The 23621-nt window shown below is 27.5% G+C and overlaps 1 protein-coding gene across 4 annotated transcripts in view; it reads left to right on the top strand.

Annotated features, from left to right (window-relative positions):
* LOC132923468 (uncharacterized) overlaps positions 1 to 23621 on the top strand; it is a 206987-nt gene that overhangs the window by 66193 nt on the left and 117173 nt on the right. For all 4 annotated transcript variants that reach the window (XM_060987478.1, XM_060987476.1, XM_060987475.1 and 1 more), the window contains one exon: positions 11608 to 11718. In XM_060987478.1, the coding sequence (XP_060843461.1) occupies positions 11608 to 11718 (111 nt within the window). The remainder of the gene's footprint in view (positions 1 to 11607; positions 11719 to 23621) is intronic.

Below are 23621 nucleotides of genomic sequence, written 5' to 3'. Positions count from 1 at the left end.
ACCAAAAGAAACCGCAGAAGCTGCAGATGTACACGGGCGACAGTGGCCAACTATTTCTCTCGTTCGCATGGCGAATTCTAAATATATGTGTGTAAAATATAATAATAACAATACGCGACACAATTTAGTTTAAAATTAAATTACCATCAAAGTGTTTATTATTACTTTTTTTATTCGCCGTTCGGACGAGGCTCGTTGAGTCTGTTTTTACGGCGATGGTAGTGTTATAATATATCTGCGTCTTCAAAGGATTCGTGCATTAAAAATGTATGACAGCCGCGTTTCACACAAAGTATAAATTACACACGAGATTGTTTTTTCCCCACACGCGCAAACATCCTGGGTCCATCGAAAATCAAAAGCCGGAAGTATAACCTACGCGTATAAACGGTTGAACTGGACACGGTCGAATAAGCGCATGATGATAATATTATAATACTGTACGACTGACCGGAGGCTGTTTTAAAACATTTAAAATTGATCCTATAGTATAGTATAGTTACCTAAAGGAACGGCTTTCTGTGGGGTGAAATATTTAGTGTACTATAAATTATAATAATATAAGCGTTATTACGCTATAAATGTATATTGTGCACTGCCGTAACATAGTTATATTATATATCATTACATATTACTATATTAGGTACTTGCTTGCGGGCTAGCAATAATTTTTTAAGTTACTAAAAACTTGAGCAGTTAAGGCGAGATCGAAAAAAAAAAAAAGTTTGTAATTCGATTTTTTTTTAATTTTTAGATCAAGTTTTTCTTTGGTGCATTTTTAAATCGAGTTATCTTCGTTTTTCTCGGTTAAATTGTTGGAATAATATTTTCATACCAAATCTTAATAAATAACGAATTTTTCATGATGGTTCAAATTATAATTAATAAGAGTTAATGTATATATGTATTTTATACCGACTTCGATATAATATAATATGATATAAGTAAAATATATATATTAACATACACCAAAATTATCAATACATATTGGTACATATAATATATGCTTAAATTTATAAATCTAAAAATTTAAGTGATGCGTTGTGGATGAAATTTAAATTAATATCTTCTGTTTACCCACGTTTATATTGTTTTATGTTTAAATTTATTTGTCTTCGAGTATACAATAGAAAAATTAATAATATCTATGTATCTTATAACAATATTAAAAACGCATACAGTCTTCGCATTATAATAAGTGTTTGATCTTGTAATTTCTTGTATCTATTCCTATATTCACAATATAGTTGTAAAAAAATGACTCGTTTTCCTTTCGAGGCCGATTTATTCTACTTTTACCCACAGGACGACGATAGTAATAATATGTTTTTTTCCTCCCCGCGTGCAGTGTTTTATAAACGTTATTATATATATATATAATGGCATTTTATGAAACTCATACGGAATTCCGCCTATTCTCTCGCATTGTACCTGTATTCATACATATAGTGGAAACTAGAGGCGTATTATATGCGCTTAGAATGCCAAACATCCGTGTACTTCGTCATCCGGTCGGCGGCTTCTCTTTTGAAACAAACATTTTTGCCGTTGCCCTTCCCAACTGATTTTCTAGAAGTAAAATATAATATACATACGTCGCATTTGAGTTCAATACATTATTATTATTGTTGTTGTAGTTGTTGACGTTCTGTACGGATACGCATAGATGATATATAACGAAATAAAAGGCTACGAATAGTCGTGTTTTTCCCACGTCGAAAGTTGCCGCAGTCAGATTCCGTGACGCAGCCGATGACCATAAATTGTGTTTCCCCGCCATCGGGACATCGGGGAACGTCATTCTTCGCGACTGCGTTAAAACCACACCCTCCGTGGTATATACCTATATATACCTATATTACCACATGGTTAGATAACGTTAGGTCTATTGTCTTTTGTTAAATTTCCGACTGCCATTGTTACATTTTTCTATGTGCGTTTTTTTTTTTTTTTTGTCCACTGTGTTAACACGCGGTGATATAATATAATATAATTGCATACGATACGAAAATGTAGGGAACTTGACGACTTTTTTTGTGTTTTTGGGCTTTTTGATGCATACAATACCCGGCGTGGTGGTGTAGTTTTATCGTGTATTATACTGATAAAACATTAAAATATTATTTTTACAAGTCAGGCACATTTATCACAGGTGGGTGAGCATGATGTACCTTCAGTCGAGAAATATTCATGATACATTTATACATTGTACGTATGCTAAGCATTTAGCCAAATATTTAGGTACCCACATGCGTGTTCATAAATTATTTTTATAAGATAACAGTCATAGAAGTTTGAAGTTTGTATCATTTTAAGTTATAACACTGTAGGGAAGACTTTCTCTATATCGTGGTGAAACACAATATAAAAAGTGAAATAAAATGATAACCTAAATTGTTTATTAATATAAATTTATATGTGACATTCAATGATAAACTGATAATATTTTACTCATTCAAATAAATAAGATGAAGCGATCAAATATTTAACTGTTGGATTTAGATAGGTAATATATATTATAGTATATAGATGTTTAGTTTATTGTAGGCAGTAGGTACATGGAGCTATATCTTGTACAGTAGTCGTTTGTCTGTGTGGATTACGATGTATAATATCCCAAAGCTGTTTGAAATAAACTTATATAATATATATACGTTTTAGTGAGCTTATCACAGAAACTCGTGAATAAATATAATCATGGTTTATCTTCGTCAACACGCCGTTTGTGTACATATATATATATTCTAATATACATTATATAAATACGAGAAGTGAGGTTTAACGCATTTTCGGAATATGTTGATATTTTATAACTGTTCTATAGTCAAGCTAGTGTATTATAGATACGATAATAATGATATGATATCGTAATGTTTGCCGTACTACTGTTTTTTTTATTATATCAAATTGAATGTATTTCATAAAATATTACCACGAGAAATATTTCCGCACTAAATTGGTACTACGAGACACTTTCAATTGTCGTTTATTTTATAATAACAATATCGCGTGTATTATAAACAAATAGTCATATATTGGTATTATAAAAGTATTACGCGAGCATCTCTATCGTCGTATTATTATGATAAAGATGAGACTCATTTGCTGTGTTAATCGATTTTCCGTAAGCTTCTTAAATACATAATATTATATACTATACGTAAACGTACACTCGCGAAGCAGACTATAATTCGGGAGAAATTTAATTTGAAATATATAACAAAAGACACGCAATAATAGTATAACTTCTCTGCTGAAGGATTACGTATATATATATATATATATAGATGGTATAGTATCTTTTCCGGTTTTAATTATGCCTCAAGGGCATAAACGAGTTAAGGACTAAATAATAATATATATTTTTTCTTTTCCCTTTTTAACCGGCCCAACGAAAGTTTGGACGTTTTAATAAATCGGGTTTTCGCCCTCTTATATACCATCCGTGGCCGACGACGACAATGACGGATTCGCACCGCGGTGTTTCGGTTTTCCTTTTTTCCTAATGCCTATTGTGACGACTGTTCGAGTCTGCGGTAATATTTCCACCTGGGCGAGCCGAAACACAGTCCTTTCAGGCGTACACCCATAAAAAAAATAAAAATATTGTTGATATTATTATTATATAGATAAACCGTCGTAGTGCATTATAATGAAAAAAAAATGTATAAAATGTCGTTTTTCGAAATTAATTTTTCTAACTTATTATTTCATTTATTCAATAAAAAAAAACTTTTCGGATGCGTTTTGAAATTAAAAAAAAAAAAAGAAACAATATAGCTATGCTGCATTTAAATATTGAGAGGGATTTTAATTTGTTTTTAAATTATAAAACTGTCGACGGAATGGCAGTTCAAGTAAATATTTATTAATAATTCTATCAGAATTCGCAAAGATTACGTATTCCTTCTGTTTAATTACGTATCTAAGTACATTTTCTTAACTTCGAAGTTCCAAGAAGTATTTTGTAAACGTTTTTCAGTATTAATAAATCAACTATTTAAACACAAAGCTTTCAGAATTTACAAATAATTTACGTATGTGTGTACTTTACTCGGTAAATATATGTATGAAACACATAAATTAGGTAGTCATACTCACTTACTCTCCGACAAAAGTACGTGGTTTTAATGCATACTACATATCACTATTTTTTTTAAAGAATTTACCGAAAGCTCCCACTAATGAAACAACTTAAATGTAAATACTGATCGTATCTGTCTGTAAGTATAATTATGTACCTATCTAAAATTCTTAAGGTATTTATTTAATGTTGTAACCATATCCCAAGTGGTCGCATAAATCTATAGTAGTGACTTATCTATTCAGGCGTAGTATACATACATACCTTGTTTTTGGAACAATGATTTATAAATATTATTCCAAACCTGAATATGTAGAAATGGTATTTTTAAAATTATAAAATATATTATTAAGTCATTTATTCTATTAAAAATTTGAAAATTGATAGAAAAAAAAATCGTCAGATGGTTTTAAATAAACAAAAAAATATATTTTATATGGAACAGTATTTGTCATTGTAACACTTAGTATTATTTATAAGTATACATAATGAAAATTGTGTATCTTATACATGTATAATTTGATATAGCCGTATAATCAAATAATAGTAGGTATCGCTGTTCTAATTTCTAAATAGTTACGTCACTTTACCAACTATACTTCGTGACGTATCTAGCACAATAAAATTAACTTTAAATAAGAAATAAAAACGATATCATTCAGTCTGTATAAAATATGGTTCCCTAAAAAATAATTTGAAAGATTAATCATAATCAGATTCAACAGTCTCGTTAAAATCCAAAAATGAAATCTATGACTATATAAGACCTATGTGAATTTTTACTTTCATGACTAGATATATAATAATATATACTTGTAGATTATATTCTTGAGTCCAAAATTCAAAAGTTTAGATTTTTGAAACTAGGCACTCTGGTACCATATACGTGTAGTAAGCGTGCATACAATTTATTATAATCAAATGCAATATAAGTAATACGAATCAAGGTAAAAATGTCAGAAGAAAAAATGTCCACGGTAAAAATGTCCGGAAAAAATGTCTGTGGTAAAATTGTCCAAAACCAAAAATGTCCATGGTAAAATTGTCCAAAACCAAAAATGTCAATGATAAAATTATCCAAAATAAACTAAGTAAAACACCTCGTTTAAAAATATTTACAACATTCATGATAATAATATTTAAAAAAAAAAATAAACAATTATTTTGTTATTGCAGTAGTCAGATATGAAAAGTGTATTTACAACATTGATTATAATATTTAAAAAAAATAATTAATAATAATTAATAATTCTTTCGTCATTGCTACATACTTAAAAATGTCCAAAAAAAACCAGATAATTAACACACACATATTGCCTAATTAAAATTTATAAATGTCAATACAAATAAATGTTAATAATACAAGTTTTCAATACTTCTTTCGTTATTATTATACTCCTCACAATTTTTTTTTAATTTTCCTTGCGTATTAATATACATTTTTTTTCCGGAGGTTATCCAATATCTCTTTGCCCAATTTCAACTTCATCGGCTCCTAATATTCTAATGGCATCTTTTCTATGAGTAACCATATACTTGGATGTGAACGATTTACTAATTTAGAAAATCTGTGATTCCGTCCTTATTATTTATCTATATATACTATAATATTATTTATATTAGCACATTTTTCTAAAATTATATTAAAATCATTCTCATATGTCTTTTGACTCTTGTTTTATAACAAACAAAAAATGGTTGTAATAAAAATTCCTAGGACCTGTACGCAGATTGACATGGATAACTAATGTGTTCAGGGTGTTCCCATTTTATTATATTACGATCATTCAATTTTTAGATTTTGGAAAATTTTAACATGGACATTCTTGATTTCGGACATTTTGACCGTGAACATTTTTGTATAATACCAAGTAATACATATATATATATATATAAATTAGGAGCACTCGTTTTTATTTTTTCTCTATGTCCTAATAAGTAATATCCTTACTACACCCGCATACTTAATAATATAATTTACGGTAACACAAACAAAATAACTGTATATTAAAATGTGCTTTTTTTTCTAAAACTTATCATTATAGTCTTCCACTCCACCGCGCATCACCTGGCTGCCTTCGCAGCTACCACTTTCCGCGTGTTGCATGCTACACCGGTCTTCGTTCACTTGTTAGGACACTAATCAAACAACACCGTCGCCTACCGTCAACGTGCAGGACCCCGTAGGCGGTTTTATCTTATATGCAGTTTACGTGTACAAATAACAACGTTCAGGACCATTAATCCTTTCCTAATGCACCTGACGATGAGCATATTTACATTAAGCCAACCCCTCTGGTATATTCCCCGCGAGCTTTATGTCCGCTATCCACTCAACCCTCATCTATAACGATGCTACCACCACTATTTTTTGTGTTTTTAAAAAATGATGATATATTATACATACAAATCTAAGTAATATATTTTAATATATATGCTATAAGGGGTGGCTAATATGAGTATTTTCATGAACCACGTGGACAAATACAATAATATAAAGAGCCAAAAATGTATAAGTACATTTTATAAAATTTGATATTTTTTTATAAATGTTCACAAAAAAATTGAAATTCATAAAAATAATAAGTAAATTTTTATTTTATAAACAAAATATAAGCTGTAAGTTTGCCATCCTTGCTATATAGCATATTATTATTGTATAATAAAACTTACAAAAAGTGTTCTATATTTTTTTTATACGTACTAATATTGCAGATATTAATATACATGACACATCCAAATATTATTAGTATTTTATTTTCTGTTATATGGGATATTATACCAAAACTTAAAGGGTCACGTACAGAATTGAAAGAAGGTATAATATGATAGGTAGTAATTGGCAGCTCTTAATCCAATTCAATTTAAAAATTCTAGACATCATAATATATTATTCATATTCTACGAACACTACGAACAGTCAACATAATTTTTCATTCACCTATATATATTTTATTCGAAGAAACATAATGTCAATGAGGTCATCAACTATTTTATTGAGGGAACGATTCTCCAAATTCGCCAGTATTCTCAATGCTTCACGTGTCCACGTTAAAAATACTTTTGTACTTGATTAAAATCATTCAACTCTGTTATTTCTCTTCAAATACATGCTTATATTATTCATAGTACCTACCTATAACATCAGTGAATTATTTTTATTATTCATGTCATTGTGTAATATAATAATATAATATTATAATAGGATAATGAATAGGTGGAAAATGAAAATATACAACTGTATCGACACATTTTCAAACCTACAAAATAAAAAATATTTCTTTGCGTAAATACCAAAATAAATAGTAATATTATTTTTCATTTTCTGTTCAATTATTTAATATTATCTATATTTAATGTAATGTTTTACGATTACAATACATTCTTCTTCGCGTTTATCATGTACAACGATACTGCTAATATTGTTATACTATGTTTGCTTGACTAGCTATATTAAGCCATGCATTGTACCATATAGGTGTTATACCGATCGGATAATCGATATCGTTGGTATTTAATAAGTTTTGATAAAACGCCAAGGCGATAATATAATGTATATATGCATATATTATATACACATATGCAATTTTAATGTAGGTACCAGCAAGTATTCATGATGACGTTCTTGTTTTTATTATTATTAAAATTGGGTATACTGATATATTATAATAAGTATATTGCTGTTCACGCCTCCTTAAGCATTTCCTTTAAAAAAGTCAATTATTAAATATTTTATGACGCCGTTTCCTCCTTTGATACGCGCTGCATTAATAACAAACTGTAGTGAGTGTATATTGTAGTCGAATTCGTAAACATTCACATATATAATATTATGTATACATATACATAATATAATATGTATAACTAAAGTGAAATTCGGTTGAGTGACTTTTTCAATTTCCCGCGCTCGGGTCTTAAATATATACAAGAGAAAAAGCTGCACAACCGAAAGCGCACTATTATATATCTACGCACATCGTACGCGTAGTAGCTGTAAACATCAAAGGGTTAGGTCGTTATTTTTGGTGTTCTTGGAAAGGATCCGCTCCGGCGATTTCTATAATTTGTCTTCACCGCCACCGACGTGTAAACGACATTTTTCGAATGTTTGAAATGTTTGGTGGCGACGTAAATTATTATGATATATTATTACATCGAATTTTCTCGTTCGAAAATGCGAAGACGTTTCCGAATTTCCTATATATTTTTCCATATACACATGTAAATTATTATGGTGTATTATAATAGTGGCATGTAATAAGAATATTATTACTATAGCTTTATGATGGTTTGAAGACGACGACGACACAATAACACGTACGTTTTACGGAACGATTACGGTCATATTATAGTCTCGTATAGTTGCAGTAATACACGTTGTGCTGTTGTAGCAATGCATATTTAGGTGATATATTATGACGTGCACATATTTTTCTTCTTCTTCTTCTTCTTCTTCTTCTTATTATTATTATTACGGAAGATAGCGTTCGAATAAGATCTTTTTTATTATTATTAACGTAATATCCGGACAATGCTGGTATTCTGTTCGTTTCCGTTTTGTTCAAAAGCGTACACTACGTACATAAAAATATTGATAACATAAAAATAAAAATAAATTCAAAAAGATGTATCCATAATATTATAAATATTAAATTCAGTCGAGTTTATGCACTCGTCAAAAAAACAACCAAGACAAAATATAATCTATTCATTCATTGTTTAAGACTTATTATTTCGCCGTATTCAAAGTATATTGAGCAGTGTCTACATAATAAATATCTGGCTGGTTTTAGAATGAATGGCTTTAAATATGAATTGTACAATCATGAATTCGTAAATTACGGTTAGAAAATGTTTTAATCCTTATCCACTACAAACGCGTGCGACACTGCGACTTGCTGACACTATATTATCATGAAAATACAATTTACAATAATTGATACTTTGATAAAAAAAACCAATACTTGAGGTAAACACATGTTAAAAATATCGGGTGCAATTATCTATATTTACCAACAATTTTGGCATTTCTTCTTGGCACGTGAAACTGAATACGCAACTATTTGTTTTTCACATTCGTAAAATTGTTATTTTAATCAAAGTTACGCGTGATATTTTGTTTACTTGGCTTGAAAATTACGTACTTGATTATTATAGTTTATACAATATAATATTATTTGATCAAAGATCACAATAAAATTACTGTCTAACGACTAAAACTAATTATTAGTTATTATTTATTTTTTTATTTAGAAAAATGGCTTTATTATAGATTATATAATACGTATTACGTCTTAACATCGTTAGTGTACCGCTGGGGTTTTGAGACATTTGCTATCCGAAAGATTGTCCTGTTTTTTGTTTTTATATAGTTTCTAGTTTCCTATTTGCCCGGTGATTGACGACCTGGCCTTGGTCGATTAATCTTGTTGGACCCAACTGCAGCCTCCCATGAGGATATTTTCAAACTAGCAGTTTGTTGGTATATCTATAACTAGGTGACGCGTAGGCTATATTATATAGGGTTTTACCGACTTTTTCTAGTTTTAATATTACCTATTTATATAGCTATATATGTATTGTTCGATACATAAAAATAAACTTAAAACATTGTACAATACATTTTAACAATTGCATTTCGAACGTAAAAAAGTTGGTTTCTATGTAATTAATTATTTGTTTATCAAAACAATTTTTTATATTTTCCAACTCACCGTCTTCGATATGGTATAAATTTGTAACAAGTGTTTTCGACAAAATGTTGATAAACTTTTAATGTATCGCAATACATTTTTTCCGGGTTTCTACTAATAAGCTTGTCGCTGTCGCTTTCGACGTTATTGATGGAGTCCAACATTTCATTAGGTACTGCCTTCTTATTGCGTCTACGCTATTTTTCAGTTCTCGTACAAAGCAATCGTTTGTCTACGTTTCAATTCGTCCAATTATTGTAGCCAAAACCTTCGTTTTTTTCTTACTTTGAAATTTTACATTGCATACCTTCTTTCTTACATTATTTCCGCCCACATAGTTTCCATCTTCCCACCTCGAAATAAAACAAAAACATAGATGTTCAAAGATTTATCGTCGATGTCCTTAATAAGACTGATTGTGGTTTCGTTCTAGGTATTGTCCCTTTTTGAAGTCAATATAAGTAACATAAATAGATATTAATTTATATAAATCTCGCAGTAAACTCTTATTTATCAGCATTAATCAATAATCGACATATTAAAAATATTAAATTAATAAAATATAGTATTATATACAATTGTTTTGACCATTTATTTTTTTACTTTTTGTAGATTTTAACAAAATTTAAATATATAATAATTTCAATAAAATAACTATACAGTTGCCTTTTCGTCGATTTGTTATGTGATTAATAATTAATAATTAACTGTATTTTTCATAGCATGCAATTTTGAATATCATATTATAAAAAAAGTAAATATAATGTTGTATTTAAGTACATTTAGATTAATTAATTATTCAGGTATTATTCATATTATATTAAATAGTGGTACTGGTACAGCATAATATTTAGTATTTTATTTTTTAATTGAATAGTGTTACTATAGGTGTATTAAATTGTTGTGAGAAGTTTTCTTTGACATACTAGCTTTGTTGTCGTTTCTCGTTTACTCCAGCAACAATAATGTCCCCTTTTTTACAAATTCGATAGATACTACGGTTCATTGGCTATAGCCCTAACTCATTCCTCTCAAAATCGCACAAGAATGTATTTGCTTCAATACTTTCTTCCCTCCATGAGTACTCGATGGTGATAAAATTCTCAATGTCACCTGGATTTTTTTTTCGTATGTATCAAACAACTTTTGTATCAGTCAATTATACAGTAGTAGGCTGTATATAATTATTCCATGTTAATACATTCAATTTTCAACAATTTAAAATATACTCTATCAAAAACATATAATTACTCAAATATCATTAAAATAAAACTAATTTTTATTACTTTATATCATATAATATATATATATATAAAAATATCATATAATCTTTATGATTTTCGTATATAATATAAACAATTTCGAGGGGGTCGAAAAATTAGTTTTTGTTATCCAACCCAACTTTTTTGACTTTTTAGTGTTTATTTCATTGTTTTTAATTTTACAAAACATTTTTTTTTTATTTTAAAAAATAAGTACCTATACATAATACAATTTGTTTTAATAATTATTTTACTAAGGATTTTAATTTGAGCTACAAACTGATACAATTAAATGTTTATGATGATGATAAAACTACCATCATCAATTTAATAAATATTTATTACTCATATATTTTAATATTACTTCGTTCTTGATCAATGGTCATTGCAGCGGTGACATATATATATATATATAATATATTTATGTTAATATTATTGCATTACGAATTAGCATTATAATCTCATTATTATAATATTATAATATTCTTTCGTAATTAATAGTTTTAGTATCGTACATTTTCCAAACATCTATAAATGTTTAAAAAATTGATTTTTTTTTTTGTTTTAGGAGTATATGGAAGCGAAAATCGTGCAGCTAGAATCTGAGTTAGTCGCAGAACGCCGAATCACGCAAAGGGAAAGGACGCTAAACTCCAAGCTGCAAAAACAATTAGCTCGGGTGAGTACAACATAATATCTGCAGTTATAGTTTGTCTCTGATTTTGCAAAATGCATACAATATTCTTTACGAAGGGACCTGGTCAGTTAGGCAAATGAGGGTCACCCCCGCGTTGGCATAGCGACCAGCTGGATAACAATCCGTAGTCTTTTGTGTGCCTCTGTGAACGGACCGGCGATATTGAATTCTCCGGCAAATGACGGTCCCCCTTTTACGTCGTGTTCCCTCACTCTTATAGTTAATATATATATTAAATGGGTAAAAAAAAGGTCGAATTAGACTCGATACGTTATTATGGCTTTGCCGAGACGACTTACGATTGAAAACAAGACTTTTGTCCTTGTGGTATATTGCTCCCGACGAAATCTGTTTATATTTTACTCGAGATTGAAGACAATTTCTACGTTTGAATATTTTTGTATATAAATCAGTACTTATACACACATACATATATAAAAGTATATAATATAAAAATACTTACCTATATACATTATTTATAAGTAAATATAAATAATATAATATACATACTAATAAACTACCTACATACTTATATATAGGCAATTTGATTCAAAAGTCAATACTTATCGTTATTTTATTTTACTTATCCAAAATGATTTTTTATTATGCTTGAGTAAATTTTAATAAATTATGCATATTATATAGAAACGCACTGAGATAGAGATATTTTATTTTTTAATTTATTTCTGCTGCATACATATACTTATCTACATTTTAATACCATTTATTTTTTGGTTAATAAACAAACAAATTTTAAAAAAAATATATAAACCTCCTTCTACTTTGATTCGTTTGCTAATGGGTATGCTATTTATTTTTAAATAATATAATAAATTGATACATTTATACAATGAAAAATATATTTATTTTTACATTGTAGGTTACAGTTACTTGTACCTATTACTTTGTATATATTACTATCGAATATTTTAGTGAATAGAACAAAACAATTATTTAAGAAAAAAGAGTTAGAACAATGAAAGAGAAAATAATCTCTAGAGACATATAATATATATTTTACAAACTAGCTGAAGGCAACTTGGATTCAGCTGTGTCAAAACTGTCAACGGTGCATGATTTATTTTTTAAGTTTAAAAGATAAATATATGCTTCTCAAGAGTATACAACTTTTTTGACAATTCAAATTTCGATTACTCAGATATTCGATAACTGCTTTTCTGAAAAGAAAACTTATTTATTATATCTTTTTTAATGACCAACTTCGTGTAGTGGCATCTCTTGACTAATTTATAGAAAGGAAGGGTGGTGAACTCGATAAAAATACATAGTATACGAGTATAAACATATATTATATTATATTTATATCGTGAGAAAAAAAAAGTTACTATGTATTATAATTTATAGTATAAAATACTATTATACACCTATATGTGAATAGTGAATACCATTATTTATTAAATCGCGACTGTTTCATATGCATCACCTGAATATCATTGGACTTGCCTATAAAATATATTATAAACAAATAATATTAATTGTTGAAATTAAAAATATAAATTACACTTAAATTGACAATACATAATAAACATAATAATAAAAAATTATATATTTATGAAAACAAAATGCATAAAAATGTGTGGAAATGATAAGAAATAATTATTCAAAGTAAAAATCATAAAAATCTTTATTATGATTTATATCAATGTACTAATAGAATTGAACAACTATACGTATGTTAACATAGACATAGTGAAATAATAACGTGTGATAAACCTAATACGATTTATGAGTAGATATTATACATATCTAGGTGTAAAATTAAACTACGGGTTTTATATAGGTTTTTTTTTATATATTTCAAAATAATCAACTCACCCGGTCGTTTGGGTTTAAAACTTATTGCTGTAAACTAATATATATTTATTAAATGTCAATACGCACCAAAACAGAATAGTAATAATAATAATAATAATAATAACATATAATATTTTACCTTACCAAAAAAATTTTTTATAGTTCTTTAACTTCGAAAAATAGCGTATTCTTGATTATCTAAATGGAGATTTCGGAGTTCGTAAAACTGATAATTTCAATGTAAATACCCAAAAAATTGTAGTAAAAGTGTTGATACCGGTTTTGGTAGAAAATTTCTTGACGGTCGATTAGACTTATCGTCTGTTAGTGAAATCCTGGAAAACCTTGCACGATCCTTTATTCGAAACTTTGATTTACACTGTCGATGTCACATAAACTCTGTTTCGTTTATCGTACAATCGACCATAATGATGTTTAAAATTATTGATTACTTGCTATAAGATAATTTTTAGTATAAAATGAAAAAATAAATTATTATTTTGCGCGTTATTACCGGATCGTATTATTTATATTAATAATTTATTATTTGCCATAGTATATTATACTTCAACAAAATCTTAATGTACTTGACAACGGTAACATCGACTGTCGTACTGGAACAGATAGCCATAGTATAGATGCAGTCAATAACAATCGTTTAAGGCTTAAGCTAAATTACTCAGCATTTTTTATTTAAATTATTTACTTAATATTATAATAAATATAGGTGTTTTTTCCTAAATTAAAAATAATAATCCAAAAACATAATTTATAAATATATATAAAAAAATAGTTAAGTTTGTTATTAGTACAACTGCGTGATTAATAATTTAAAATTTTCATGAAAAAAATATTTTTTTAAAATTAAACAAGCATAGGTAGTCTTTTATCGTTTATATATTTTTGAAATATGATAAAAATCAATAATAATAAATAAAAATAATGATTTGTATAATGGAATAAGATATAGTACTCTGTATGTAATGTTATATAACGCTCGTGTGTATGATGTGCTAAATATAACATATAATGTATATTATGTTTTATATTTAAGCTAATGACAATCCCTCTCAGCTCTGGTTTATGTTTCATGTGAAGAGTTAGAGTGACAACGGTCCGTCGCTTTCCACACAACTTCCCCCTTTTAATTTTGAAAAGTGCTGCATTTCGTTTGTCGAAACAAAGAGGTAGCGAGAACAATGTCAAAAAAAAAACGTCCACTCAAAAGAGTATGACGAAATGAAGGAGGAGATACTACCCTTGTTTGTTGTACGTATTGTCCTCGGTAAACGAGTAATCTTTTAGATCAAACAAAAATAGTGTTTACGCAAACATAATCATGGATTGACTTTGTAAACAAAATATATTTTGGTTTTCGATTAAAAAATAGCATAACAGAATTTGGATTAATTTCATATCGAAAATTGTTTTGTGTCCGAAAATGATAAATGTCCTTCGGACGAGTTGCCAAGAGTGAAGTCGTCCCGGGGGGCGCATAAAGAACTTCAATATAGGGGAAGTTCTTGTGAAATCTTATTTAACCATCTGAGACCTTTGTGTTACGGTTCAAGTATCGACTAAGAGTGTTTGGCTTTAATTGGACGTTACGCCTGTTGGTCAACTCAATTTTCTAAAAAAAAAAATGTTGTTCAGTACCTCCTGTAGGTATATACTGTCATTAAGGTACACATATACATTCACATATATATCTAGTTTTTGTAAACGTAGTAATTATTATATAGTTTTAGATGCTGTAGAACTTCTTGTACCAAATTGCATTATTGCGCTTTGTATGAATAAAACAATAAATGTATATATGTATACACACAAGTGATGTGTATATATATGATAATATGAATTCGTAAAAGGTTAGGGAGTCTATATATAATCAGCGAATTCAAATTAACCTGGCGTTTCGATTAACGGCAATACTCGACTTGGCTATAAATTGCATTATGCAAATCACGGTATTGCATTATAAATATATACTATAATAACAATACTTTAGGGAGGTAAAGTACAAATAGGGTCCTTTCGAACGATAATCCCGTAAACTGGATTATCTTTCGATAAAAATTTAACTAATTTATTATAGGGAAAAAAATATTTTAAAATTGTATTTACATTATATTTGTTTGACATCAAGTGTGTACCTACCTCAAATTTCTAGACTGTATGCCATGTTTTTATTTTTAGTGGTCACACCATTCGTGTTGCTTATTAACATATATATTGTTAACGCTTGGTAACTATAAAATAAAACTTACATAATAATATTGATTTATTTTAATTTTCATATAATTTATACTATTTTTTTTTTTTTTGTTCATTAGTTATAAATCATAACTTATATTTGATTTACTACTTGTATTTTATTAACAACATATTTTTAATTAAATAATTAAATTAATAATGTGAATTGTCTTATAATCCAATCAGTATAATATAATGTTATGCAATAATATTTTTTCAAACCTTATTGATTTTATTTCTATAATATGGAAAGTTTAAAACGAAAAATATATTTTTTCTATGAAAATAGTATCCAGGTGGCTTTCCTTCACCCTTGTATACTCGTATATGGATGCTGTGTATTTTGATTTACGTTTCAAAAGCAATCCCGTTTTTAAGAGTCGAGTCTCGCGTTCTGAAATTTATCGCATCCTAACAGGAAGCCAACGAACCGCGGTATAAGCCGGTAAATACCACTCTTTCCCCTCTCCCAAGATATTACCCTAAAGAAGGTATATCGTAACCAACTATGGAATTCCTTTAAACATCCGGTATAGGATTTGCTCAAAAAACATCAATCATCAAAGGCTAACTTCTATATCACAGCTTGGGAAAATAAAGGCTAAGAGAAATACAATCGTAAGTCGTTCGAATCCCTTCGTCTTTAATATAAATTACTTATTTTTTTCGGACATTCAGGGTAAAATAAAATAGGGGGTAAAGCTATTCTGGTTCTAAACACCCTAGGCCGTTTTTCCCCGTGCGAGGTATGTACTTTATGCTGGTTGGCCAATCCAATTTAAGAAAAGGGAGAAAACAGTTCGTAGTACTTTTTTTGGAAACAATAAATATATCGACTGTTAGTGGGAAAAAAAGAAAAAAGTACATGCCTTTTGTATTTCTAATACGTTTAAAATTATACGTCCGAGAATTGTTTAGTCCCATAATTTATGAAATATGTATTATATGCATATACGTGTTATGTAAAACTTATTATTTGTAATAATATGAAATATATAATAATATAGTATATATATATATAGTGTATTATTATAAGCACATACCTAATACTTTATTTTCGACAAATAATTTTTTGTTTTTGGACTTAATAGACTCAAATTAACTCAATAGTAATAATAGTTATAATTCTAAAAGTCGTAGTTGTTTGATCAAAATTTTAATTAATATAGGTAATTTAATAACTAAATGTTATCGTATCATTTTATAATTGATCTTATAACCAGATGTGTTATTTGATCATTTATTCGCAGAAAATGTTATCATGTTTATTTTCCAGTATTGATTATATTTATAAAAATGCACGATTTAACAATGTAGGGTTCGAAGAATTTTTATTTCTTACAGAAATATTCCGTTATAAAAATTGGACAATCATTCGCAGAGGGTGAATGCATGTAACTCTTTTTTGTTTTTTTTTCTGTACATAGAGTAAAGTATAAATCTAGTGGCCATTAAAAAAGCTTTCTTCCGTATATGTGCTCTTTGTCAATTCGGACCGATTTTACGCGCCGTCGACCGAATGGAACGTTTAAATCTCGTTTTGCTGGCGTCTACGAAAGTATAGAACCTCCAAACAACTGTATACCAGATAAGAAAACCCAATTTAATCTTAAAAAAAGGAAAGAAAAATAATACTTTCTGTGTAATGGTTTCAAAAATTGTGTAACACAAACTATGTTTGTTGTTGTTATCACGCGGTGGTTAATGGTTATAAGACTCGAGAGGGAAACGGCATTTTAATCCAACCACGTGACTTGAAAATAACACCACTTCCTTGAAAGCCGTATAGTCTCTATTTTCAACTTAGGAATTTAGTAAATCCAAATGTTCTACAGTTACACGAAACTATGTCAATAATATATTCAAAATATTTTTGAACGCGTAAAACTTCAAAAGGATTCACTATACAATATATTCGAATTCCTCAGTATCAAACAAATTGAATCTATTGATGTATATCATTTTCTTCTCAAAATATATATACACGACACACACATATTAAACTACCAGGACAGAAATGTGATAAAATATGTGTACTGTTCATCAATACATATAAATTTAGTTTAAATTAGTGTTTCAATATTTTATTAGAAAAATAGTTTACATGTCTTTCAGATTTAAATTTGAATAAAAAATTAATTAGTTTAAGAGTTTGGGAGTACAAGTTCAAAAACACATATTAGCCTATCGATTTAAAAAAAAAAATCTTCCTATTATTTTAGTTTCTGAAAAATTATAATTGAAGTACATCGACAACTTAGTTATTTAATTTTAGATTGTATTACCTTCTAATAACTATATAAAACTATAAATATTATAATAATAGCTGATTTTATTAAAAACTTGATTGACATCAATTTTATTAAAATTTAAGCAATTTCGTGGAATTTAGTCTGGTAAATAGTATACACATCTTAAAAATGTCTTTAATAATACGGTTTTTATCTAATTCTAAAAATATACTAACAATTCAAAAAGATGGATATAAAATATAAATAATAAATATTATTATGTTCTATATAAATATATTTAGTATAGCAATGTGAAGATAATTAGAATTTTATAATATCGTTGATTCGTTTGAATTCAGTGTAAGAATATGTCATATAACTATACGTAGAATTAGTGGGTAATTTATTATTTGATATTATAATAAAATTAATTCGATGTTAAATAACCCTTAAGTAAAACGATTTTAACAAAGACATTTGGGTAGTTAGTTGTAGTAGGTATAATAATGGTTCACAAAACTGAATGTCGCCAAATTTTTATTTTTGAAGTATTTTCTACGACTATATAAGCTCGGAAGTACAGTATTGTAATTTTAGAATCATTATTGAAAACTAAAATATACTTACTAAATTAATCATTAAAAATAAAATAATTATTTTAATAGTAAATCATAAAACATAGAATAACTAATTGTTCTTATTATATAATCCTAATCAATACATATTATTATTATTATTCAAACTTTAAGTTATTTATATCTTATAGGATGCAATTTAATAATAAATGTATACTACATAACATTATAATATGTATTTATATTGTGACCAAAGTAAATATTTTCTTTGTATATACAGTAACCCAACTACTGTAATATTGCTACAATACTTATTATCAGTCAAAATATATTGATATTTATAAATTAATTTTATTGCAATATATTATTGTCAACATCCTATCCATTATGATAAATAATAGTCTCTTAATTTAAACTTATGCAAAGTTTTGTATTTACCACTGCTATGTATTTTTTGTCAATGATATAAAGACATCAATTACTGATTAATAGTCTCAATTTCTGTTTATGAGATGTTATTCTTTGACGTCTTTAATACAGATTTATTATAATAAAAAGTTCTGCCTCAGTCATATTTTACAACTACAAATATGACTGAGTGACACTATCTTTCTTTTTGTGAACTTAAGGATTTATGCAGTACGCTAAAATACTTAATGTAATATAATTATTATAAATTAAAAATATTAAAATTCATTATTTCTGTAATTCAAATTTGATAGTGTGAGTACTTTTGTTTATTTCATCACAAATATATAAGACATATAGATATGATATAAAATTATAAATTATTATTGAGCTACAATATATTAAATATTAATAATGAAATAAAATATAGATTTATGAATTTTTAAAATTAGGAAACTTTTGTTTCTGCCGAACATATTTTGTTATTATGCAAACATATAAAATAGTAGTTAATTTCCAATTTCCGGTTTTCGGATGGTTGTAGAAATTAATAGTCTAAAAACCAATTTCATTATTTAACATCAACGTGTTTCCTTTTCTTACATATTATATTGGCTTATATAGACTCTAGAGATGTCTCAGCGAGGATTTATAATACGTTATTCTGTTCGTATTGTCTCGGGTTTTATATCGTTCAATTATAATGTATAGTAATTTATGAGCATCTGCTATACCCGTATTTATCTGGAGAAATATCGTTGTTGCCCACTTATACGGGAAATCGGATACAGTAAACGTATAAAAAAATTGGCGAGTATTTTTTGTCGTGTTGTCGTTGTCTATAGATCGGTCTGAGAAACACGCGTGGGTGAGACTTCTGTTTATTAACGGCATACGATGAGCCATATACGTTTCCACTGGAAATATTTTATACTATACAGTTGTACACCGGGTTTATTTTCAATTTAATGCGATCATTGATTTTTCGAAACAAATCTTCTATTATATATTATTTTTAGGCGAAAATATTTTTTTAATTTTCTTACCTATATGCATTTATATATGTTTTAATCACTCTGTGTTATTATTATTATTAATTTTTAATAGATTACAAAATATATTAATAGTAAGTGATGTTTTATGAAATATAAATATTTATATTCTCTATAATCATATATAATGCTATCAAAATATAATTTACAGTTATCCCGCTCGACAGTTTAAAATTGAATAACAATAAACTTAGTAGAATATAATATTTATTATAGCGACTGCCTCTTAAAAAGAAGCGTAGATATTTATGGTATTTAATACCGTGAATAGTTTGGATTAAAAGTGTGAATGTTGCATTAGTCAGAACCAGACTATAGACCTGGAAAATATACTTAGTTAAAAATCCGTTTTCGCGTTTTAAAAATTGTGACTGTATACATATACTTATGTATATTTTCGTATACGTATATTTAATATTGAAGTTGTTTGTAAACGTACTTTTGAAAACACGATATTTGTTCGGAAAAACGAATACTTAGTAAAACAAATTATTTATTTAGATATTATACTCTAGTAAATTATACACATTATACATATCAATTACAGTATGGGTATACGGTATATCTATTATAATAGATAATAATGTGATATACAATTAGCACATATGAGCACTATATACACCGTGGGAATAGATCCAGCTACTTTGGATTCCAGCTCGGAAATTTATTTCGCGCGCGCCCGCCAAAACGGAATAGCGTAATTTATATCGCGTACGCAGCCACACACTTGTTGCACTCGCACACACTGCACCACACGGACCGCGACGATCATGTTTTTCTACCGTCCGTCGTCGTGTATTATCGCGCAGACATCATTGTTATACGCGTGTTAACCGCGTGAAACGGTGACTTTTTCGTATAATATACTTATTATTATATACGTACGTATGTAATTAAACTGTACACTTGTCTTATTAATATATTATTTATAAAAATATTTAATAATTAATATCGTCATGGACTTCGCACTCTTTAGATATACTATGCATCCATACAGTATGATCAGGGCGATTAAGTATTTTAGTTTTTTTTTAAACAGTATAAACATGCTTAATATTGCGCTAATTTTTGAAAAATTTAAATGTTTAACTATTTTTTTTTTATTTTAATATTAATTGCTTTACACAATAAAAAAAAAACCTAAATCAAATCAAAGGTCATTCGGCTTACATTTTTAGTGTTACCTTAAATCTTGGTCACGCTGTATATAATATTATGTATAATAAATATATGATACATGATAATATATTAAATATTATCGTCTTGTATGCGCATTAAGCACGACATGTGTACGCGCACCTATACGCGTGGTTTTCACGGATTGTGGAATATAATTTGTGCGTGCAAGAGCGTGCAAGACGTGAGTGTAGATACCTACACTATATTATAATATAAACTACAGTGTAAGAGGTTTATCTAGTGGTTTCAATAAAAAAAATGTAGGAAAAATATATGTTATAATAAATACACTAAAGCTAATTATTATAAATATTATACGCATACATAGGGTAACACTTTAGAATTTTACAATACTCACTTGACTTGTAAGACGCTGGTATAGTAAAATAGGATATATATATTATATATATTATTCTATGATATAGTATGTATACTGTATACTGCAGTATTACAGTGTACTGAACAACTGTAATGTTTGTGTTCAACATTTCACGACGTTATATTTCTTCGTCTGTGTTTAAAACTCATCACTTATTAACACGTCTATTATAATATAATTCTAATCTGTTCGCCACGTGTAACGCTAACGTTTTACTGTCACAAATCGTGACGTGATCAACGTGCACTCTTAATTTTTAATTTTATAATTAATATATCTATCTATCTACCCCCTTCCCTTTTAAATAAATAATTTTTTTGAGATAAACATATCTATCTTATTCCTACAAGATGTCGAATAAACGAAAATTACGTTTCTAAGTTTCTGACGTACTGCTGACGACTTTTCACTATTACCATTTTGAAAATATTATCTAAAAACAGATTAAATTATTTGTATTAACATTTTTAACTAGACTATAACCATGTTTTTATACAAAATCAAAATTATTTTTATTAGTCTAATTTCCAACTCTTGAAATTCTTATAACAATATTATTCACGTTATATATTTCTCTACAAATTATCCAACACAAATAAAGATTATTTTAATACCTATCTTTTTAAATTTGAAATGTTTTCATAATTATATTCAGATAAACTCACTGGAAAAACAAAAACGTGTTAATGCTTATTTTAAACTTAGCGTTCCCCTGCGTCTGTATCTAGTTCAATTATAACGATAAGACGTTTCTTAAATAAACGCTTAATATATTTTTTTTTTTTTGATTATTACATTTTAAAAATGCATACAACGTAACGAAGATAAGAAATTCAAATCTTATTGTTAAATATTTCTTGTTAGTTAGAAATTATTTGTTTTTTCGTATTTTATTCATATTATATTAATTTAATTTAATTTAATATTTATTTGTATGTATTTAAATTTATTAAATTAAACTTTTATTAGATTTACGAGACTTTTTATAACTCAATTTAAAATGTTTGCGTATCTGGCTATTTTATTAGTTTATTTCTATAACATATTGTATGTTTTTATATGTGAATATTCTAAAAGTTATAACCGATTTTAGTATTGTCTACTTTTATAAGTTTGCAACTGAATCATTTTATTTATTATTTACTACTGCGCGCGCGTATATAAAAAAAATATATGTATATACGATATATTTTATCCTAAAAATCAGCTTTTATTGGCTAAGTCATTTTGAAACTCTCCGATTATCATACATTTTAACATTTATGGTAGGGTAATAAAATAATTATGAGCCACTTTTTTTCTATAAAATAAAATAAGTTAACTACCATAATATGTGGTTTAACTTATTCTAAATTAGTTTTAAACTTAAATAACTTAATTATAGTAGTATTTAGTATATTATATTAGCTGAAGATACATTAGTAGTATATTTATTGGATTGATTTAGATATATTTACGGAAAAATTAAAAATTATATTTACGAAACCTGAAAATCTTACTATGGAATAAGTTATAACTACTACATATAAGAATATAACTGTTAAATTATTTACACCATAAAATAATTTAAAATTAATATCTTTAATATTATTTTATATAATTCGTATAAATGTATCTATTTTAATTTTATAATATTGTACTGTAGTTTTAATATACATCTGTACCATAATCTTTATAATTACACGAAGTAATGTACATATATTTGATATACTTTAAATATAACAGTATACAACATTGTTAAATTCATATTAGTTAAAGTTTAACTTGACGTTTATCTATGTATGCGTATTACTTAGGGGTACATTAGTGTTACAAAGACACGAATTATAAATACGCTATACTTTATACATGTAGTCTACGTATACTGTCTAATTTCTACAGTGTTTATGGAAACTTTCATCTGGTAGTACCGTTGCGATCATACATGGTAAATTGATAAGTTTAAATAACAAATTGTAAGGGCTATTGTTGTCTTAAAATAGATCGTTACTAT

The sequence above is a fragment of the Rhopalosiphum padi genome, chromosome 2, assembly GCF_020882245.1.
Source record: "Rhopalosiphum padi isolate XX-2018 chromosome 2, ASM2088224v1, whole genome shotgun sequence".
Lineage (NCBI taxonomy): Eukaryota > Metazoa > Arthropoda > Insecta > Hemiptera > Aphididae > Rhopalosiphum > Rhopalosiphum padi.
Note: the sequence above shows the minus strand (reverse complement) of the source record. Positions and strands in the feature narration are given on the sequence as shown.